Raw genomic sequence first — 18,899 nt, forward strand, 5'->3', positions numbered from 1 at the left:
TAAAAACTTTTGACTTGAATTCATTTAAGCAGTTATCTGTTCCTCAAAGCCCAGAGAAGGAAAGTCCTTGATCCTGAGTGTTTTAGGGGGAAAATGTGCTACAACTCAGAAGGGGACAGAAACATTCTAGCTAAATACAAGAATGAAGATACAAGTGTGAATTCAACATCTACTTTTATGAAGAGAACTGGAGTTATGGACTTAAAACCACCTTAGTTTCACAGATTTAGCTGTCCTATGACCTAGAGACTATTTGAAGAAAATTTAAAATATCTACATTTAAAAATCCTTAGTCCATATTGCTTATTTCAGGAGATAAGCCAAATTAAAATTAAGAGTAAAGGAAAAAACATTTAATTTTTGGTTGTTGGATTATAACCCCAGAGATGGTAAAATTTTTAACCCTTGGAAGTTAATAATTTATTCAAACAGGAAGATAGACTCAATCCAGAATCTTGGTCATTTATCATAAATTGAGTTAATTAAATATAATATTGACTTATTTTTTCTGGTAGCAACTATTCACTTTTATTTTTTTCTGCCAATAGTCTAAATTTTCTGTGGGAAACTATAGGTTCCCAAGTGTGATGAGATGGCCCTAGTCCCAGATCCGGGAGTGACTATAACTTAAGCCAAATAGTATATTTGGCATTCATCAGTGCTGTTCACCAAAATATCCAATTTCTCCTTGTTCATAGTATATGATGGGGTTACATGTCCTGGACCCTGTGGTTTAGTGGAGTCATACTTCTAGTTCTGGATAAGTAACTGTAAGTGAAAGAAAGATGTGTCACTTTGATTCCATGCATTTTATTGCTAATGGATTCACCCAAAGATCTTTCTTCTACAACCATGACAGCAATCAACCAGTAGTTGCTCCATCTGCCTAAAGTCCTAGAGTGAGAACATCTGAGAGGCAGCCTACCTCTGACGGCCACACAGGGTATGTGAGACATAAAGACTGTTGTTATGAACCCTTGGGGTTTGAGAGTTTTGCTATCATAACATAAGCTAGGCTAATCTGCACTCTTATCTTCTTTCTTGTTTCAGTGAAATATTCAGAGATGGATTGATATCAGATTTGGAATGAGAATTAAGCCATGGGCTTTTCTGCACATACATGGGCAAAAGAACTTTGTTCTTTTCCATGAACTATAGCTCTAAGTATGTAGTAGAGTCACATTGCCAGCACGAGGGACAGGCAAGTCAGAGAATGAAGTTGGCACAGTCAAGAAAGAAGAAGGAGGAGGAGAAGAAAAAGAAGGAGAGGAGGAGGAGAAAAGAAAGAGAAAGAAGAAGAGAATATGATCTTCTTGATTCAAGAAAAATTATAAGGATGAAAGTAGTCTTAGACTTTTTATTAACATAGAACAAATAAATTCCTTTTTTGCTTTAACACTTTTGGTTTGCTTTTCTGTCACTAAAAATTGTTTTTAATTAATTAAGGAACAAACTTAGGGGACTGGGACGGTAGGTCAGTGGTAGAGCACTTGCCTAGCTTGTGTGAGGCACTGAGTTCGATCCTCAGCACCACATAAAAATAAATAAATTAATTAATTAAAGGTATTGTGTCCATCTACAACTAAATTATTTTTCTTTTCTGCGGTGCTGGGGATTGAACCCAGAGCCTTGGGCTTGTGAGGTAAGCGCTCTACCAACTGAGCTATATACTCAATCCAAAAATATTTTTTAAAAAAGAACAGAGTTAGAATTTAGTACAATAATAGACAACTCATATTCAAATTAAATAATCGCATGGTGTACCTATGTCTTCCATATTAACAGTTCTCCATTTAAACTATTCCCTTTATATGTACTATTTGCAAAGTTTGACAGCTATTATTGTCTGGCAATGAATGGGACTTGTCAGGATCCACAAAAGACAACTATGATGTCATCTGAGTTCCATAAACTATAGCAAGCCTTTCTTAAAACAATTTGTTAATTCAATAATGGCCAAATTTTACCCTGGCCAAATGGTACGCTGACAGTACCATGATCACGGAGGATACTGATTAAAATGCACATGCTTCTTCATCCGAGAAAAAAATAATATGATGCATAATTTGGCAAGCAATCATATCATCAAAATTCTCATATCATATTTTACTTTCAGAATATTTCCTTTGTGGTATGCATAATGCATAGTCATTTAAATGTGAATGTCATTAACTTTTCTCAGAAAACTATAATTTAGTCATTAAAGTACTGATTTTAAATGGCATGCTACACTCAAAAAATTAATTTTTTTTCCCATTATAGGTTATGTATGTTGATTGTACAACTATTTTAAAATAGAGAAGTAAATGGAAAAAGAAAGTACATATAGTTACATTGCCTAGAGTCAAACACTACAATATATTAATGGATATCTATCATCTTTTTCTACATTTTTTTAAATTTAGTTTGTAAAATGGAAACTATTCTGTGTCAAATCATGCACCTCAAATTTAACATTTGTAACTGATAAAATGACCTTTGGTTATCAATTCAAGTGACAAGTCCCCATCACACCATTGAGAGAAAAGGCCTTTCTCGATTTAACTATCATTTATGGCTAAGGCACATGAACCTTCAGGGTTTTGGTCCAAGGTGCCATTAGTCCTGGTTACGGTCATCACCAGAGAACACATGCAGCACTGTCTAGTCAGGCTGCTATCTTCTGCATGGTCCCCCATCTCTTATGCTTTGCTGAGCTGCTGCCCACAGCTGGTGAAAGCAGAGGATTCTTGTGATCTGGTGTGCACTGCTCCAGTCTTGCATTTACCAGCCTATGCCACTACTCTAACAGTAGTTTTTCAAGGTGTAAAAAGGAAATAAAAGAAAACTCTCTTCTCATGATTATGCTTATGTTTAATTCAGTTATCATACCCTGAGCTTAAGCCTCCACTATACCTTTTGTATTTTTTAATTGTTCTAATTAGTTATATGTGACAGTAGAATGCTTTTTTAAATTTTTTTTTCATTTTTACAGACTGCATTTTGATTCATTGTACACAAATGGGGTACAACTTTTCAGTTCTATGGTTGTGCATGACATAGATGCATACCATTCACATAATCATACATGTGCATAGGGTAATGTCCGTCTCATTCTACCATTTTTCTAACCCCTCCCCCTCCTCCCTCTCATTTCCCCCTACGTAATCTAAAATTCCTCCATTCTTGTCTCACCCTCTCACCCCCCAACCTCCATTATATATCATCATCCACTTATCAGGGAAAATATAAAAAGACAGAATGCATTTGGACACATTGTACACAAAAGGAGCATAACTTCTCATTCCTCTGGCTGTACATGGTGCAGAATCACACTGGTCATGTAATTCTACATGTACATAGGGTAATAATGTCCATCTCATTCCACCATCCTTCCATCCTGACACCACTCCCCTCCCCTCACTCCCCTCTGCACAATCCAAAGTTCCTTCATTCTCCCCCGCCCCATTATGAATCAGTATCCGCTTGTCAGAGAAAACATTTGACCTTTGGTTTTTTGGGTTTGGCTTATTTCACTAAGCATGATATTCTCCAGCTCCATCCATTTACCTGCAAATGCCATAATTTCATTCTTCTTTAAGGTTGAATAATATTCCATTGTGTATATGTACCACATTTTCTGTTGAAGGGCATCTAGGTTGGTTCCATAGTTTAGTTACTGTGAATTGAACTGCTATAAAAATTGATGTGACCATGTCACTATATTACGCTGATTTTAAGTCCTTTGGGTATAGGTCAAGGAGTGAGATAGCTGGGTCAAATGGTGGTTCCATTCCAAGTTTTCTGAGGAAACTTCATACTGTTTTCCAGAGCAGTTTCACCAATTTACAGTCCCACCAGCAATGTATGAGTGCACCTTTTCCTTGCCTACACTTATTATTGCTTATATTCTTGATAATTGACATTCTGACTGGAGTGAGATGAAATCAGAGTAGTTTTGATTTGCATTTCTCTAATTTCTAGAGATGATGAACATTTTTTCATATGTTTGTTGATGGATTGTATTTCTTCTTCTGTGAAGTGTCTATTCAGTTCCTTAGCCCATTTAATGACAGGTTTGATTGGGTTATTCGGTTTTTTTAAGTGTTAAGTTATTTGAGGTCTTTATATAACCTAGAGATTAGTGCTCTATTTTAGGTAAATATTTTCTCCATCTGTAGGCTCTCTCTTCACGTTATTGATTGTTTCCTTTGCTGAGAAGAAACTTTTTAGTTTGAACCCATCCCATTTATTGATTCTTAATTTTACTTCTTGTGCTTTAGGAGTCTTATTAAGGAAATCATTTTCTAAGCCCACATGATGAAAATTTGGGCCTACTTTTTCTTCTGTTAGTTACAAGTTCTCTGCTGTAGTGCCTCAGTCTTTGATCCACTTTGAGTTGAATTTTATGCAGGGTGAGAGATAGAGGCTTAATTTCATTTTACTACATATGGATTTACAGTTTTCCCAGCACCATTTATTGAAGAGGCCATCTTTTCTCCAATGTATGTTTTTAGTGACTTTGTCTAATATGAGATAACTGTATTTATGTGTGTTTGCCTCTGTGTCTTCTATTCTGTATCATTGGCCTACATGTCTGTTTTGGTGCCAAAACCATGCCATTTTTGTTACTATTGCTCTGCAGTTAGTTAAAGTTCTGGTATTGTGATACCTCCTGCTTCACTCTTCTTGCTAAGGATTGCTTTGGCTATTCTGGGTCATTTAGTTTTCCATATGAATTTCATGATTGCTTTTTCTAGTTCTATGAAGAATGTCATTGGGATTTCAATAGGAATTACATTAAATCTGTATAGCACTTTTGGTAGTATGGCCATTTTAACAATATTAATTCTGCCCATCCAAGAACATGGGAGATCTTTCCATCTTCTAAGGTCTCCTTCAGTTTCTTTCTTTAGTGTTCTGTTATTTTCATTGTAAATGTCTTTCACCCCTTTTGTTAGACTGATTCCCAAGCATTTCATTTTTTAAGGCTATTGTGAATGTGGTAGTTTTCCTAATTTCTCTTGCAGTGGATTCTTCACTGATATATAGAAATGCATTTGATTTATGGGTATTGATTTTGTATCCTGAATGCTGAATTCATTTATTAGTTCTAAAAGTTTTCTGGTGGAATTTTTTGGATCTTCTAAATATAGAATCATGTTGTCAGCAAATAGTAATAGTTTGAGTTCTTCATTCCTTATTTGTATTCCTTTAATTTATTTTGTCTGTCTGATTGTTCTGGCTAGAGTTTCAAGGACTATACTGAATAGAAGAGGTAAAAGAGGGCACTCCTATCTTGTTCCAGTTTTTAGAGAGAATGCTTTCAATTTTTCTCCTTTTAGAATGAGGTTGGCCTTGGGCTTAGAATAGATAGTTTTTTAAAATGTTGAGGTATGTTCCTACTATCCCCAGTTTTTCTAGTATTTTGACCATGAAGAGATGCTGTATTTTGTCAAATGCTTTTTCTGCATCTATTGAGAAGTTCCTATGATTCTTGTCTTTAAGTCTATTGATACAATTAATTATGTTTATTGATTTCTGTATGTTGAACCAACCTTGCATCCCTGGGATGAACCACACTTGATCGTGGTGCACTATCTTTTTAATATGTTTTTGTATGTGATTTGACAGAATTTTATTGAGAATTTTTGTGTCTATGTTCTGTTCCTTAGGGATATCAACTTGTAATTTTCTTTCTTTGATGTGTCTTTGCCTGGTTTTGGTATCAGAGCGATACTAGGCTTATAGAATAAGTTTGGAAGGGTACCCTCCTTTTTTATTTCCTGGAATAATTTGAGGAGTATTGGCCCAGTGACTCTGGTCTCCAACCTGCATACACACAAACCTTATTCTAAAGGAGTGTCCGCAGTGCTAGAACTGCCTCATGTTTTGTTTAACCTGCCTTATTGACACACATAGGTGACACTTAAATTTCCTTCTCCTTTAAGCTATCTTTTCTTGCTAGCTCAATATCCACCTCAGTCCAACAGAAATGTTTCAGTAATGCTGCCCCTCACAGACAAAAAGGAAGCAATGACTTCTGTCCCTTCTAAATCAGGAAACTGTTTCCACCCTGCACATTTACCCATCATCCCCAGGGACAATAAGTTCCATGCACCAAGGAATATATGGATAAGGTCAGTGTAGTCATTAAGATTCTTTTAGGTAGAAGTAATAGAAACCCAAATCCTTTGTACTCAATTTTAAAAATGAATTGATAAAAGTAATAACTGTTTGCTAATGGAGCAAATAGACAAATATGGAAAACTTTAGAGAAAAGTTGTATCTGGATTTCAAAATCATTTTTTCTTTTTATTGAAATGGGTTTGTTTTATTTTTACATGAGTATGTTAAATTATTTTTATTGGTGCATATTAATTATACACAATGGTGGACTTCATTGTGGCATATTTATTCATACATTAAATATATAATTTGATTCATTTCACTTCTCAAACACCTCCACCCTTTTCTGTCCCTCTCCCTAAGTCCTTTCTACCCTACTAATCTCCCTTTTTTTGTTTATTTTGTTTCCTTTTCCTAGCTTCCAAACATGATACTTGAATCTGACTTATTTCATTTAAAATTTGGTCTCCAAATATATATATGTATATATATATATATATATATATATATATAATATATAGAAGTATATATAAATACATATATATATATATAAATACACACACACACACACACACACACACACACAGGGAGAGAGAGAGAGAGTCCTAGATAGACATATCTATATAGATTCTATATAGATGTCTATATCTACATACATTGCACATTTTCTTATCCATTCATTGGCCAAACATCACCCTTATCTACTTATTTCTCACCTCTGCATCTTGCCTTTTTTTTTCCCTCTGTTACTAGTGAAAATTTTTTCATACAGTAGAAATTTCAGAGTTTTATATCCTGCAATTTGACTACCCAAGAAATTGGCCTTGTTATTTCTGGGTCCAAGACCCTTCCTATGTCCAATCTTCTAAACATTAGGGAATTGTGATCAGCCCATTTGGGGTCAAGTGTTTAGTTGTAAGTAGATATGGATAAACATGGAAGTCACTACTGGACCCACATGGATAGAAAGGACATTTTCTAGAAATTATAGTACAATTCTCCAAAAATAAAGTGTTGTGTATACAAAATAATATATATACAACCCAAGTGCATTTTCTCAAGTCCAAGAGTTCCCTGTTACACCTTTCCTTTCCTATCCTTCCACAAATGCCTTAATGCCACACAAAGGATAAAGAGCAAGGAGGGGGCTGGGATATGAAACATGGTAGAATGAGGTAATGTACATTACCCTATGTACATGTATAATTACACCAATGGTGTGAATCTACATCATGTACAACCATAGAAATGAAATGATGTACCCCATTTGTGTACAATGAATCAAAATGCAGTCTGTAAAAATAAAAAAATTAAAAAATTAAAAAATTTAGAAAGGACATTCAGAAGATCTTTCCCATGATAAAAATTTTTTTTGCTCCAAAATCATCTCAATATTTTATCTCTATGAGTGAAAATAGATATTACTGAGAACATTTCACAGGTTGTTTCCCTTCAATTTGAAGAAAAATTAAAATTTCCTTCATTTGGCATTTCACTTCACAGACAACTTTATATTCTTAAGTACAATGGTATATAATAAAGTAAAAATATTTTAAAGACTCTATTTTCAAGTTTAATAAATAATAAACATCTTATTTTTTCAGAAAGCATTTGTTTCAATGTTTTTCTGAAACTACTTTATCCTAGTAAATGAGATTTGCCTGTGTTAACCACATAGTACGTAAGCACAAGGTAAAATACAGCACATTTTAATTTGTTCTGTTTAGTTATACATGACAGTAGAATGCATTTTGACACATCATACATAAATGGAGTATAACTTCTCATTCTTCTGGTTGTACATAATATAGAATTACACCAGTCCTGTAGTTACATATGTACATAGGGTAATAATGTCCAGTTCATTCTACTATCCTTCCTACCCACATAGCCTCTCTCCTCCTTTCGCTCCCCTCTGCATAATCCAAAGAACCTCTATTCTTCCCTGGCCCCCCATACCTTTTGTGAATTAGCATCCACATATCAGAGAAAACATTGGGCCTTTGGTTTTTTTGGGATTTGATTATTTCACTTAGCATGATAGCCTCCAGTTTCATCCATTTATTTGCAAATTTCATCGAATTCATTCTTCTTTAAGGCTGAGTAATATTCCATTGTATATATATACCACATTTCTTTATCCATTCATCTGTTGAAGGACGTCTAGGTTGGTTCCATAGTTTAACTATTGCGAATTGAGCTGCTATAAACATTGATGTGGCTGTGTCACAGTAGAATGCTGATTTTAAGTCCTTTGGGTATAAACCAAGGAGTGGGATAGCTGGGTCAAATGGTGGTTCCATTTCATAAGCAGCTCTGTGGTCTTGAGGCTGACCACTATATTCCACATGGTGTCTTTAAATGTTTTTTTATGAGTCCACATGGAATTATAAACTGATTTTTTTACTATCTTTAAAATTATTGTTTCTTTCTTTAGTTGCTTCTCTAAAATATTGTAAGTTTCACATATAAAACAGGATTATAAAAGACAAATTGAGAATGAATAATCTGAGGATCCTCCCTCCATAATGCAGAACATCTAGATGCTGACACACTTGATCTTTTTACATATAAACTTTTTTGGCTTTGAGGGAGGGGGCATCTTAAAAGAATTCCCCAAACTTCTCCAAAAAATGTGTAAAATCAGGATTGCATTGATTGGCAACCAGAAAGAAGCAATGGGATCACTGTAAGGACAAATTCCTTTCCAGCAATTTAGTGACAAGAGCAAACAACTAGAAGCAATAATCAAGTGAGCAGAACATGAAGCTGTCAATCCTTGGTATCAAGGCCATACAGAGAGGTGAGCCTTAGACCTTCATAAGGAGGCGGAAGTAGTTCCAGGGAAGTAGAAAGTGGTTCTCAGCAGAGAAAAGAGCAAATACTATCTGGAGGAAGGTAGCTCCACTGTATGCCAGCAGAAGTTCATCAATACACACTCACAAATAAAAGTTCCCAAACAAATAAGGAGGTGGATACCATGCACAGTCAACAGAAGGAATAGGCAATCAAAGCACTCCAAAGACTGAAGATACTGGAATTGGTAGTTATGGAATGAGAACAATATGTGAACAGTCTAATAAAATAAAGGACAGGGTAACAAAGAAAAGCAGGCATCAAGGGACTACCAGAAATGTTTGGGGAAATTTGAACCAGAGCCAAAGAGAATTTTAAGAAATAAGAGTAATAGTTGTCAAAAACAATAATTCAAATGATATATAAAAGTAGATTTTTAAAGTGTAAAATATTTTTGGTATTGTCTTTTTGAACCGGAATGTGAAGAAAGCCCTCAGCTTATAGCAAGGAGACAGTGAGCTAGAAAATGTAAGAGAAGAAAGGAAATACAAAATTTAGAAAAAGGCTGCTTAAAATACATATGACTTGGGCAGATTGAATAAAATGGAAAAGCATATCTACCATACCCACTGTGGTCTTCCTAACATCAATACCAGAATCCATGGAGAGTGCAGTCACAGCCCTGTCACCCTAGAATCTGATGCCCACATGGGAGGTGGTCACCGAAGTGGACGCCTGGTGGCCTGTTTTCTCAGAATCCATGCCTCGTCCCTCTGGTACCCTCCCGTACACTGAGAGCTAGCTCTGTGACTCAACTGTGGCCTGCAGAGTGCTGCAGAGAGGGAATGAGACCTCATACTGGGATGAAAGCAAGTACGTGTGGTCAAACAAAAAATGAAAGCAAACATTGAGGCACAATCTCAGAGCAGTGTTTGACTTTGGTGGGGATGAGGAGCAACTGCACTGGGGAAAATAGGAAGGGTCGAGTAAAGAGGGGCAATTTCATTAATGATGGTTAGCTTCTTAAGTCATGTGGGAGCTTAATCAGTTGTCCATTTTATTATGTGATACGATTTATGTATATTTTACAAATACTCTTGGTATGACTTACATATGGCATTCAAACAAGAAAATACTAAAAACAATAGCAATATATAAAATATGCCATTTTTCATGGGCAAAAAGGTATTCTCCTTACTACCTCTCTAAAATGCATCTTTCATAATGTGGAATATGTTTTTATTTAATCAATTGATTTTTTTTCCTTTTCATTTACCATGGTGAAATCTTTCCTAGATCATAATTTTATTTTTCATATTTGATTTTTTGGTGATTCTGGAGATGAAACCCCGGGTCTTACACATACTAGACAGCATTCTACCACTGACCTACATCCCTAGTCCCCTGGCTCATAATGAAATTTCACATCTTCTTTCCAGAAGTTATTCAGACATGAAAAAATGTAATGAAACACAGACCTTTTATTCTTAATATTAAGACTATGCTTTGGCCTCAAATAATTTTTATCCTTTTTATTTTATGAGGCATGGATTACTTTATGGTGCTTCTGTTTCTACAGAAAATACTCAACTAGATTTCACTCTTTGGGAAAAAAATATAAATAAAAAGTTGAAATGGGTTCTCGCTTGCTTTGTGTTCCACTAGATGTAGAAAAATGTATTTATGTATGTCTGGCACTAATAGTAACAAAGAATATTATAATATTCTTAATAGTAATAATTTGACATTGTCAAAAAGTATAGTCAAATTAGTCATGCAATTTACACACATTTACTCATATTTATTTAATTTACCTAATGTTTTTAAAGCACCATGTTGCAATTGTACTAAGGAATAATAAATGGAAAAGAGAATACATATTATTATTACAGTAAAATACAGGTTGTGAACAAAGAATGGGCTGGCCCAAAGAGAAGAGCATTGAATCTCTCCTAGAGATCTCCAGGTGTCTTCACCAAGAAGGAAAGAGCTGAACTGAAGTTGACATAGTGAGCAAGAGTTCTTCAATTAGGTGTGGTAGAAAAAAGATTTCCTAGCAGAGAGACCATGTGCAAAGGCAAAGAAATGGAGACTGCCAGCAAATTTGCAAATGAAACGATGACAAGAAGCTGTTTTCCCATTACACACTCATACACACACACACAGACACACACAAACACACACACAGGCACTATATCAACTCCAGAGCTGAAGAGAAAAATCCCTTGGATTTAGAATAGAGGATCACAAAAATCAAGAATTCTCTTCCCTCCCTAGGGAACTTGAGCAACTGAGTCCATGGACATCCCTTTTGCTGCTGGCCTCTTCTCTCTGACCCCAAACACGCACCAGGAACTGAAAGCCAGAGTTTAAATCAACAGCCTCAAAGAGGGAGCTGGAACTAACTCAGTCATAAGGCTGGAATCTTGGAAAGGCAGCACTGGCCATGAACATGAAAAATAACAACCATTTTTTAATTTTTCTTTTCTTTTCTGTAAACTTTCATATTATTTATGTTCAATGCTGGATTTAAAAAAAAATAAGAGTTTTCCATTCTTCATATCTTGAATTTTATTTTATTTAAATCACTTTTAGCTTTTATCTACTTATCTATTTAAGAACATATAAGTACTACATTTTTTGAGACCTTGTATTTAAAAAAAAGCAAAACACTTTACTTAGGTTGGGTGACAATTCTGTTTCCACACGTTTCCCTTTAGTTCTCTGAGGTTTGGGTCTGTTCCCTGCCGCCCTGTTCCCCTCCCTCCCTGACTGCTGATATTAGTGCTGCCAAGAATATGACTGAGCTCGCATTGATTGTATTCCTTTTAGCTTAATCTATTTTTTGCTGATGGAGGCTTATGGAATTATGTTTTATTTAAACCTACATTTGAGTTTGCCATGCATGTTAGTCCACTTTGTATTGATGAAAACAAAATACCTGACATGAACAACTTCGAGGAGGAAAGGCTTATTTTGGCTCACAGTTTCAGAGGTCTGAGTCCATGGTCAGCCAAGCCCTGGGCCTGGGGTGAGGCAGAACACCATGGAAGAAGAGTGTGGCAGAGGAAAGTTGCTCAGTGTGGCAGCTGGGAAGCAGTGTCCCCCTATCCCCAGTGACCCACCTTGGACGAGGTCCTGCCTCCCAGCAGTCCACACACCAGTGGGTCAATCCACTGATGAGGTCAGAGCCCTCATGATCAATCATTGCCTCACGGTCCCTTCTCCAAGTCTTGCTGCATGGGGGACCATGCTTTCAACACTTGAGCTTTGGGAGAGACATTTTGGATCCAAACCATACCACCACATCGAGTCTAGAAGTAAATTGCTTGACATGATTTTTTTCTAGTCATCAGTCAGCACTTTCTAAATCAAGGCTTTAATCAACATCAGAAAATTAAATTCAATTATACCTTTGATTATTGCTTTTTTATGATTGGTCTCCTTCAAATGAATAATTAGCTTACGCCACATTGTAATGATTCTTTATCATACCTTGATCCTTTTTCATCTGAGCTTGTTATCTTATACCACCTCATCCTGATGTTCCTTTGTCTTTTCCAGGTTTATTCTGATAACTTTCTGCCCCTGGATTTTTCTTTATTTCTTTCTTTTTACATTATGCTTACTGGACACTATTAAACTCACGAAATAGAGTTCTATAATAATCTCCAATACTCTATAATTTTTTTTCCAATGACTACAAAATATCAAAATGACAGTCTCTCAATACTTTTGAGTTTTTTTATGTTGTCTTTGCTCTTCTTGAAATCTTGATTTTTATTTTCCTAAAATTCCATGTAGAATTTTTTTTCTTATTCTTGGTTAAATGTTCACTCACTATTTTCAGTGGTAGTCACTTGACTCTTTTTCTCAGATTTGGAGGGAAATTTCACATGCAATTTTTAGTGTGTGGCTATTTTTCCTTAGTATGATTCCTCTGGACTAAATGGTGACCTTCTCCTACATGTGCTGACTAGGTTTCTGAGGCTGTCAATAGAATGAGTGCATGAAAATGTGTCACCTCTAGGACACGTTTCTACCAGGCTGTTATTGCGTCCGCCTCTATCTGTACATTTGTGGGAGTTTCATTCCGGATGATTCAATATATTGCCTCCAATTTCTCTCCACATTCTGCCCTGTTGTTTGTGAGGGATATGGAACTATAGAAAAGGAGGGGCAAATGAGCACTGATCTAATAACTTCAAAAGTTGTATTTGTGGATAAATTTAATTCACCACTTAAAATGAATTAAGAACAAGAATCATATGACTGTCTCAATAGATGTAAAAAGGCCTTTGATAAAATCCAGCCCTCATTCATATAGAAAAAGCTGGAATGAACCCAACTTCTTTGTATAACTGTAGAGCTCAATAAAAAAAAATCTGGAGAAAATTGGGATAGAAGAAACTTATCTCAACATTACAAAGGCTATATATGACAAAATCAAAGCCAAGAAAAAAAAATGGAAAGAAATTCCTTTAAAATCACGAACAAGAGGAGAATGTCCAACCTCACCATTTCTATTCAATATAGTTCTTGAAATTCTAGCCAGAGCAATCGGGCAAGAAAATTAAAGGGATATAAACAGGAAAAGAAGTCAAATTATCTCTGTTTGCTGATGACATAATCCTATATCTAGAAGAACCAAAAAATTCCACCAGAATGCTTCCAGAGCTGATAAATGAATCCAACAAAGTAAACAGGACACAAAATCAATACTGATAAATCAGCAGCTTTCCTATTCTTCAACAGTGATTTTGCTGAGGAAGAAATCATAAAAACCATCCATTTCACAATAATATCCAAAAAATTGGAGAATTAATCTAACCAAGGAGGTAAAAGATTTCCACAACACAAATTAGAAAACACTGAAGAAAGAAATTGAAGAAGATTGGAAAGATCTCTCATGTTCTTAGATAGGTAAAATTAATAGTGTCAAAATGGCCATAATACTAGAAGCAATCTCTAGATTGAATGCAATTCCCATCAAAATATCAATGACATTCTTCACAGAACTAAAAAAAAAAAAAAAAAAAAAAAAAAAGAAAGTCCCTAAATTCATTTTCATTTGGAAGAATAAATGACACAGAATAGCCAAAACAATTCTGAGCAAGAAAAGTGATGCAGGAGGCATCACAATACCCAATCTCAAATTATACTGCAGAATTATACTGTAGTAAAAAAAACAACATAGTATTGACATCAAAATGAAGACCAATGAAACAGAATGGAAGATACAAAAACAAACTCACATACTTACAGTCATTTGATACATGACAAAGGTGTCAAAAGTACATTTTGGAGAAAAGATAGCCTCTTTAACAAATGGTCCTGGAAAAAACTGGATATTCATATGTAGAAGAATGAAACTATTTCTCACCCCGCAAATAAGTCAAATCAAAATGGATCAAAGACTTAGGAATTAAACCAGAAACCTTGCAACTGCTAGAAGAAAACAAAAGATCAACACTCCATCATATAGGTGCAGGCACTGACTTTCTCAATAAGACCCCTAAAACTCAAGAAATAAAACCAAGAATCAATAAATGGGATGCCATCAAATTAAAAAGCTTCATCACAGCAAAGAAAACGATTAAGGGGATGAAGAGAGAACATACAGAATGGGAAAATATCTTTGACAAGCAATATCAGTCTATAAGGAACATCTAAAAAATTAATATTTTGGCAAAAGAACTAACATTTGTCAAAAGAAGAAACACAAATGGCCAACAAATACATGAAATAAGGTTCAACATATCTAGCAATCAGGCAAATGAAAATCAAAACAACACTAAGATTTCATTTTACTTCCGTCAGAATGACAATTATCAAGAATACAAATAATATTAAATGTTGGGGATGATGTGGGAAAAAAGGGTACACTCATCCATTGTTGGTGGGACTGCAAATTAGTACAACAACTATGGAAAGTAGTATGGCGACTCTTCAAAAAACTAAAAATGGAACCACCATAGGACCCCGCTATCCCACTCCTTGGTATTTATCCAAAAGAACTAAAATCAGCCTACCATAGCAATACAGTCATATCAACCTTTATAGCACATATAAACAATATATATATCTCCGTTGCATATATACAGCCATATGAAGAAAGAAATTATGGAGTTTGCTGGTAAATGGATAGAACTGGAGAACATGCTAAGAGAAATAAGCCAGACTCAGAAAATCAAGCGTTGAATGTTTCCTCTCGTAAGTGGAAGCTAGAGCAGAACAAAGTAAAGGAAGTGTGGGACAGGGATCGGATACCACAAGATATAGGGAAAATCATTGGAATAGAAGGAGATTGAGAGTGTAGGAGGAGGAGGGACAAGAAAGGGGAGGAACTATGGAATTACTTAATAAAATCATGTTATATACAACTATAAATATATCGCAGGGAATTTCACCTCTATCTACAGGTAGAAAGTACCAATGAAAATAAATAAATAAATGTGCACAAGGAAGATCAGTAGTGTGGAAGAAGGAGAAAGGAGGAGGGAAGAAGGTTTGGAAAGGTGGGGGAATAGGGAATTAAATCAAATTCCAAGCAAGTATAATTTTGCAAAATAAACACAACTAAGTTCTATGTATAACTAGAATGCTTTGAAAAGAATAATTAATGAATAAAATGATGGTATCTATGGATTATAGAGGTAAATTTGTATTCTCCTTAATATATATTAATCATGGGATCAGAAAATATGGATAGGCATGGTTTTTCCTATTATCTTTCAGGCCAATGGAGTTGCTTTGTTTTATAATGTAAACTACCTGCTAGTCACAAATTACGTTTATTAATTCTTACTATATAGTCTATACATACTAGAAACACTTACTAGTTTCTGGCAATGAGTAACCAGTTAACTAGAATGCATTTTGAGGGTTGTTTAAATTCTCATCTTTTTAAAAAATATAGGTCTAGATATTTATGTTGGGAGAGAATAAATTTCAGTCTTTAAGACTGCTATATTTTAAACTGGAATCTCCAGAATTCTTCTGATTAAAAGTCACTTTAGCACAATATACAGGAGCATGGACTAACTAAATTTCCACTTGGTATAGACACAATATATATAATTTTGGTAACGAAAGATATATACCTAGATCATGTCTATATTTTTGTGTTCTCTCTCACTTATCTTACACCAGAGTATTCTTGATTGCTTCCTCCAGCCAAATCCCAACATTTTACTCCTGCCTGCTTCCTAAGCTGCACACATAGTAGCAAAGAACAATCTACTTTCTCAATTTCTAGCCTTGGTAGCCCCAACCAAAGAGATGATGGCTACATTAAAGGTATGTCTGGAAACAGAGATATGCGAATCCAGGTCAAGATTACCCACTTGTTAGCTTTGGGCACTTAAATGAGTTCTTAAAGTCATTGAGTTTAAATCTTCTCACCAATAAAATAAGATTGGATGACATAAGGTACATAATTAATTTGGCACATAGTAGCCTCTCAATTAAAAGTAGTTTTTGTTTCAATTAAGTTTCTGCATCTTCAAGTTTTTCAAGAAAAAAAAATCCCTTCAGAACTAATGAATAAAAAGTTCCTTTCTGTCTTTTTTATTAGGAAAAAAGGGTAAATATTCAATGAAGAGATGGGAAATAAAGAGTACTATTATGTTATAATTGTTGTTAGTATTTTCTTTCTGGTTAATAACATGTATATTTGACTTATTGGTGAAGATTGTGTTTAAGCATTAAAAACTGGGAGAAGGAATCTACCTATAGGTAGATTTATCTATAGGGTAAATATTAATTCAAATTTAACTTCTTTTAAAAAGTCAGGTCATTTTTTTTCTTAAATTATCAGAAGATTTTTAAATATGTTAATTAAAACCACTACGCCACATCTTTGTAATCCATCATAAGTTCTTGAAAAGAAGAATCAGTCTACCTCCTTTATTATGCAATTTACTAATTTTATTATAAATATAACTGTATTATTATTATGCAATAACATCAATCATTGCATAGCCCACTTTGGAGTTCATTAGAACTAAAATCATTTCCTTTTGTAGATCAATAATATTTTCTCTCTAAATTAAAGATATTTCATAGTATTTCAATACTGATGTCTAATTAGAAGACATTTTATTACAGTTTTTAATCATTTAAGTTTCTTTGCTCACCACTGTATCAGTGAGCAGCAGTGGAATCTTACTCACCGGTAGAAATACAGAGGTGGGATCCTGTTTGTTGTGGCAGTAACTGCTCTTTTATAATCTTTCTCAGACACAAGATTCTTCTTATCTGGGTGTAGAGAACAAGGTAGGAGTACAGTAATTGGCTTCTGGAAAGGATGTGTTGATGGGTGCTGAACATGAAGCAGAGGACTTGTGGACAGAACTGAGCAGGAAGCCTCTTCCTGTGCTTTTAAGTATGCCACCAGAGATGGGTCCACTGGTTGGATCTAAACAAAGGAAAATCACCATTAGCAAAAGATATAAAATATTAGCAAATATTGCAAAATATAATTCCTAAGCCATTTTCTTAAAATTTGACAGGACATAGGTTTGTGCTTCACTGTGTACATTGTGGACTGGAAACAACACTGTTTATATTAGAGAACTGCCTCTGTATCCTTGTTTATAAAGTCCTTCTGAAATCTGGGTTCCCTGTACTGTGTTATAAATAACTGAGAAGCACTCTAAATTGTAGGCAACAAAATGACCTAGAAAACAAAAGAGACATTTTATATAATTTCTAATTATAACTATTGTTAAGTCAAGTGATCTTTAGAAACTGGATAAACAAGACTATATTTACTTAAGTGTTTCCTCACATAAGAATGGTTAATCATAAAAATAGCTAACATAATTTCAAAATTTGTGGAAAATATGAATAAAATATTCATATTATGTTTTCCTCCAATCTTTCTGCCTCACTTAGTACTTAGGATAATAATTGGGAGAAAAAACGGGGAAGAGTTGAGGCTAGAAAGGAAATATTGAAGAAATAAATCTTTTAAAAGTTATGCTGATACATCATTATACACTTTTGAAGATAGTGTTCGTGTATGTTACATCCTGATTGCAAAAGGCTAATGCTTCATAATTAAATAAAGTCAAAGTCATAATAAATATTTGGATTGATTAGCTGTTTTTTTGCCAACCTCTCAGATCAAATCTTGAGTTATGTAAGTGTCCCCAAATCTGTCATCAATTGTTTAATAGATACTCAACACTGTGTTTGTTGATATAAAAGACAAAACCGAGCAAAAGATCAGCTGGGAAGGTCTTTCAAACATGGCATGGTTTTGTTTGGGAGTGAAATTCGACATGCTTAAAATCATCAATTCACTGACATCACTTCATGCTAGTTCGTAAAAAGTATAAAAGAAAAATCCATTTATTGTTACATGAAATATTTGCATCTTGTTCATTCTTTAGGGCCAGGAGAGCTAGGAGAAGGAGCTAATCAATTTCTAATATTTACCTTTAATTGTACCAGCACTGATGAGCTGAAAACTCCTGGCGGGTAACTGAAGGATATTCGGGAATCCACGCTTGACTTCACAGTGAGGCCTTTCTTTGTTACTGTAAAGGACTCTCTCTTTAAACAAGACACAACTGAAAAGATACCCAACTTGTAAACTTTCACAGCCGCGCAGGTTCCCTGTGTGGATTATAGGCATTAAAACAAACTATAGCTCTGTCTGGGGAAGTACATGCTGTCCATACGCTGTGAACTCTCCAAAAAACCCATACGCTGTCAATATGATTACCAGGATTTGGAATGACCCCATTAACTGGAAATGGGTCCTTCATGAGATCAAGTTCAAAAAACTAACTAAAAGTTTCTCTGATTCAGGTTTGCACGACACACAAAAAAAGAAGGTACGTGTATTTTTAAAATTAAATCCTCCCACATGTAGATGTATGAGAGGTGATCATATTCAGTGTTCTCACAAATATTAATTGCTTCTGGAATTCTAGTCTCCTTTACCAGAATGGATTTTAAATACAGGTCTTTATTATCCAGAACAT

General features: G+C 34.8%; 1 protein-coding gene across 1 annotated transcript in view; it reads right to left on the minus strand.

Annotated features, from left to right (window-relative positions):
- Nucleotides 1–18,899, minus strand: part of Dthd1 (death domain containing 1) — a 62,322-nt gene that overhangs the window by 34,403 nt on the left and 9,020 nt on the right. The window contains exons 4-5 of the mRNA XM_047567102.1: nt 18,349–18,528; nt 17,079–17,323 (exon numbers count right to left, since the gene is read on the minus strand). Of these exons, the coding sequence (XP_047423058.1) occupies nt 17,079–17,323; nt 18,349–18,528 (425 nt within the window). The remainder of the gene's footprint in view (nt 1–17,078; nt 17,324–18,348; nt 18,529–18,899) is intronic.

This window comes from Sciurus carolinensis, chromosome 10 (genome assembly GCF_902686445.1).
Source record: "Sciurus carolinensis chromosome 10, mSciCar1.2, whole genome shotgun sequence".
Classification (NCBI taxonomy): domain Eukaryota; kingdom Metazoa; phylum Chordata; class Mammalia; order Rodentia; family Sciuridae; genus Sciurus; species Sciurus carolinensis.